The following is a 5,280-nucleotide window of genomic DNA, read 5'->3' on the forward strand; positions in this document are numbered from 1 at the left end:
CAAAGTTTTTTTCAATTCATAGAAATTAACATTTGCGACGATATGGGAAATCTAATCGATTTTAAATTCGGTAAATAAAAGTCATTGTGACATTACACATTCGACGCCAGCGGCGCCACTAGATGAAAGGCAGACGAGAGCTAGATTACCCGTTGGCCTTGTAAATAGCACAAATCATAAAAAAACCAGGACAGAATCATTTTTAAGCGACAGATGGAACGTTAGGGCTCTATCACAGAGGGAGAAGAAATTAACGTTTACACGTATCGGTTGAGTGTTCGCGTCACCCTCCGCATATCAGCACCCATCAACGCACGGTTGCAAAAAATATCGCTTATTAACTTCGACGCGGAAAACCGCATCGATCTGACTTCAGAACAAGCCCAAGAGATGCTGTGCATGAGTGAACAGTTAACAGATGCTTTTTTGCGCCAACACCATTCAGACGAAGAATATTACTATTCGCTCCGTGCAGTAGGACTGCTTGTTAATTTCACCAGAAGGAATAGGCTAGAAATACAAAGCTTGGACAAGTGCCGCCGAATTTCACTCAAATTGCGTGAATTTCGAAACTTTTTAAGAGCCTACGGTGAAGTTCAGAGAAAATTGCATTTCGTAGGTGATCATTTGAACCAACAAGAAGCAATCGAATGTCCTTTTTGCACACCAGACGCCTAAATCCATCGGATTTCATCAAAGCTTTATATTCAAACATCATGCGGCGTGTTATTAATATCTCTTCGCTCAATTTAAGTAATATGGGCTTTCGAAATCTCGAAGAGTGGCTGTTAGCATCTCGTCGACACGTGTACATCGGACGAAATTTGACGCATTATCTGGGAGATTCGGAGATATTGCGCTGTGGCACGAATAATGCGAATATGACTGCAGAAGAACAACGCAAATGTCAGAAACGCTTATTTCAAGCCATCAGGGGTGGCAGAATCCTTACATAATTGACGAAAATACCAGCCGAGAACGCTCTTTGAGGTTTTATAACGAGTAAGCTTACATACGGCGGAGAAGTCTTCTCCGTTACATTCACAAATTGTCGCATGCAGTTCTGGGCTGTTGGTGCAAACCAGAGCGCTGCCACGGAGATCTATTGAAAGCATTGCACGAAAACGAATGCCCTATTTGCAGGTCTGTTGCATACTAAGTCAGAAATAGTTGCCCGAAGTGATCACCAGGCCATCTGCAAACACAAAAAGGAATTAAAGTGATAGAGGTTGACGGAGACGATACCCGTTTGCGGCAGGACGGCTTGAAAATTAGTGATTTTCGAGGTCTATTTTAGGACATCTTTCTCTCTCTGATAATGGCGCTCGAAGCAGAATTTCGTTTAAAAAAATCATTCCGAGGCAATCTGGGAACGCAATGGGAACACACAAATATACACGTTGCAAATGATTTGTTGAAGTTTTTGCACAGGGAGGCAAACGGACTTATTCATAAACACATTTCTCAGGAATTTGATAGTCTAACTGACGCGAAGAACGCTCTTAAGTATCACTTTGAGGTTCAAGTTCTATTCAGCAAAGAAGTCGATGTCGTGGCAGATGATGGATCCATTATCGAGGGACAATATGAGAAACGCACATCGGAACCCTGGTTTTGCACCAATACAAAACAAGTTTTCTATAAGAGCCAATTAAAAGACTTGTTACAGACAGATTTTCAAGAAATCATTTCGAAACGCGAGTCCTATCTACACGAAGGTTCGGGCTGGGTTTTTGAACATGTGAACGCGTTGAGATTAACGGTGGCACAGTTTGAGCCCCTGAGGGGTGGCACTTCGCATCCACACCCTTTCTTACCCTCGGCGGTGAGAAATAAACGCGCTTGTATTCAGACGAACATTGATTACGGAAATGACGAAAAATGTTTTTTGTTCTGTATCGCGGCCCACTCAGAACGCCTGGCAGGAGGTCGCATCAGATCGGACAGGCAATTTGACATGAATTCATGGGAAAGACGTACGAAGCTCGATTTGAGTAATATTTCCTATCCAACTAGCATTGGTCAGATTTCCACTTTCGAACGACGGAACAACCTCTCCATTAACGTTTTTCGTTGGCTTTCGAACGAGAGTCATGAAGTCGCTGGCACAGCAGGACGTGCTGTACCGTTGCAAGTACTGCATCTTTCAGCAAACAGGAGATCGATTCCGGAAGAGAAGCATATTGACTTGTTGTACTGGCAAGACCAGTTTTTCTGATCACAAATCTGAGTAGGTTAATCGCCAACGGAGCTAGTGGTCGCCACGGGAAAAAATTCGTTTGCAGATCGTGTTTGACCTGCTATTCCTCAAAGAGTAAAAAACGTGCTCATGAAAGATGTTGTCTAGATACGGGCCAAGTGTACACCTTTCCGAGGAAAGGCCAAATGAAATTCGACAATTTCAAAGCCATGTGCGCGAGACGGCACCTGATAATATATGATTTTGAAACTTGTCTTACGCCATGCGAATCAACTCTGAGTGATGGTTCAAGCCGCCATATGCCCATCGCGGTAGCGGGAAAACGTCTCTGCGTCAATCCCGATTACAAGTCTTCCCTCTTCACCTACGTGGGCTCCGATTGTGTAAAGAAATTTCTCGAATGGCTCAATGAACAGATCGAGGAAGCGCGCATTATCGATTTACATTGTTCAAAAGACAGTCTTGAACATATGTCTTCGCGTGATTGGAAGAAGTTTGTCTCGCAGCAGCATTGCGAGATGTGTGGCATTGAATTCACTATAGGCGTGAAAAAGTGCATCGACCATTGTCACTTGCAAGCGGATCGGATGCGATACGTGCTCTGTAATCGTTGCAACTTGACTTATGCTTCGGAAAGGGAATTACAGATCAGTTGTTTGGCGCATAATGCCACGAGATATGACAATCACCTTTTTGTAGAGGAATTGGCAAAACAAGATTGAGAATCGAATAAGTTTCGAATATTGCCTAAAAACACAGAGCACTACTTGGCCATATATTGTCAAACGTTAGTCTTCCTGGATAGTTTTCAATTCTTGCCCTCGTCTTTAGCAAATCTAGTGGAATTGATGAAAAACAAAACTAGCACTATTGTAGACCCGGAAAGTGGGATGAAGCAGAACCAGAGCGCATTTCCTCTCCTCTCCGAATACGTGAAAGGATCGAGTGAAATGTACGATCTTTTGTTGCGCAAGGGTGTCTTTTGCTACGAATATCTGGACAGACCATCAAAACTTCAAGAGAGGCAGCTTCCGCCGGTCGAGGCATTTTTCGATTCGCTGAAAAAACAACCCATTTCATCGGAGGATTACGAGCATGCAACAAAGGTATGGCGAACAATGAACTGCAAGACCCTTGGTGATTATCTTGTAGTCTATCTCCAAACAGACGTTTTACTACTAGCCGATTGTTTTGAGAAATTTCGTGCCATGTCCATGAAACATTTTCAATTAGATCCAGTAAAATATATATCGGCCCCTCACATGACATTCGATGCCATGCTCAAAATGACAAGAGTTCATATAGACTTGATAGAAGACCTGGAGCAATATCTGTTTGTCAAAAAAGGCATTCGTGGAGGTGTCGCTTCCATTTTCCAACGACGGGCCCACATATCTGTTGACGATGATGATGATGTTGAAGAGAAGGGGGTATTTTCAGGAGAAGCAGACAAGAAGAGTGGCGCGCAGATATTTGCCCTCGACGCAACGAATCTCTACGGCTACTCCCTCAGTCAAGATTTACCGCACGGAAACTATCGCTGGATCGAGGTTGACGACCCAAACGAATTTAATGTTTTGTCTTTGTCAGATGATAGCACTACAGGATACATACTAGAGGTGGACCTCGAATATCCTACTTGTCTACACGATTCGCACAATGACTTTCCTTTAGCGCCAGAGAAACTGTGCATATGCCCTTCGCAGTGGAGTCCGCTAATGCATGTTTTGGCGCGAAAACTAATGGATCCCTCACAAATACGAAGTGCCGCCACCGGAGAAAAACTGATTCCTCATCTTGGACCGAGAACAAATTACATTGTCTATCTGAAAAACCTGCTATATTATCTTCAGCTGGGCATGACGCTGAGCAAAGTGCATAGGATTCTGGCTTTCGATCAGTCGCCTTGGATGAAAGATTTCGTCAGCTTCTGCACGGAGCAGAGGAAGGCCGCGGCAAACAATCCCTTCGAATCTGACTTTTGGAAAAAAGCGATTAATTCTTGCTACGGGAAATTCCTCCAAGACAAAACAAAGCACATCAATATGAGTCTAGTGTCGGACAAGAGAAAATTCCTAACAAAAACGAGCAAACCGAATTTCAAGTCAGTTACCATTTACAATAGGAAACTGGTAGGCATACAAATGAAACCCCGCAGCATACTTCTGGATCGTCCCATCACAGCGGGAATGGTCTGTCTCGAAACAAGCAAAATGAAATTGTACAAAATGCACTATGACTTCATTAAGCCATTGTACGGGGACCGGTGCCACCTGTTGATGACGGACACGGATAGCCTGCTGTATTTCTTGGAAGAATATGAGGGGAACGTGGACGAGGACTTCTTCGCGAACCGACGCTATTTCGATCTGTCTAATTATCCGAAAGACTCGCCCTACTTCTGCGAAACGAACAAAAAAGTTCGAGGTACTTTCAAGCGAGAGGATGCGTGCGATCCCATTGTGGACTTTGTTGGTTTGCGTGCCAAAATGTACAGCACAAGACATCGGTCGGAGGCAGTCACCAGCAAGGCCAAGGGTTTGCCCAGATGCGTTATGCAAAGCATTGGCTTTGAGCAGTACGAAGATGCGCTATACATGAACACATCTTCACAAGCGGCACCCAGTACGTGTAATTTTAAATCGATTAGGTCGAAAAATCTAAAGCTTTATACATTAACGCAAGAGAAAAAAGCTTTGTCACCATTGGACACGAAACGCTGGCTGTGCAAAGATAACATTCACACATTCGCCTTTGGACACTACCGCATCAAAAACGAGTAAAGAAGTCAGGGAATCACATTGTGACAAGGACAAATATCCATAAGTGTATTAGACGCATCTCGCCGCAACATGAGTTCGACAGAAGTACAAAAAACATACGCTGCACCATAGCGGTCGGCAAACGGTGCAACGTTGATGTGACGAGATTTAAAGGTGACACCTGGTTTCACCTCTATTTGAAGAATAATCGTCAAAAGTGCATCAGTTTACTTGGGGAAGACATCGCAGATTTTTTGATGAACGTGGAGAAATTTAAGAAGGCCAGTTACATGGTTTTCAAAGCAGAACAGCAAAACG

At 43.7% G+C, this 5,280-nt stretch overlaps 1 protein-coding gene across 1 annotated transcript; it reads left to right on the forward strand.

Moving 5' to 3' along the window:
* Positions 1 to 2,499: 2,499 nt before the first annotated feature.
* LOC135489925 (uncharacterized) lies at positions 2,500 to 4,983 on the forward strand. Its single transcript, XM_064775556.1, has 2 exons — positions 2,500 to 2,803; positions 3,032 to 4,983. Exons 1-2 carry the CDS (start codon positions 2,500 to 2,502, stop codon positions 4,981 to 4,983), a joined length of 2,256 nt encoding a protein of 751 aa, XP_064631626.1.
* Positions 4,984 to 5,280: the final 297 nt, after the last annotated feature.

The sequence above is a fragment of the Lineus longissimus genome, chromosome 6 (assembly GCF_910592395.1).
Source record: "Lineus longissimus chromosome 6, tnLinLong1.2, whole genome shotgun sequence".
NCBI classification, from domain to species: Eukaryota; Metazoa; Nemertea; class Pilidiophora; order Heteronemertea; family Lineidae; genus Lineus; species Lineus longissimus.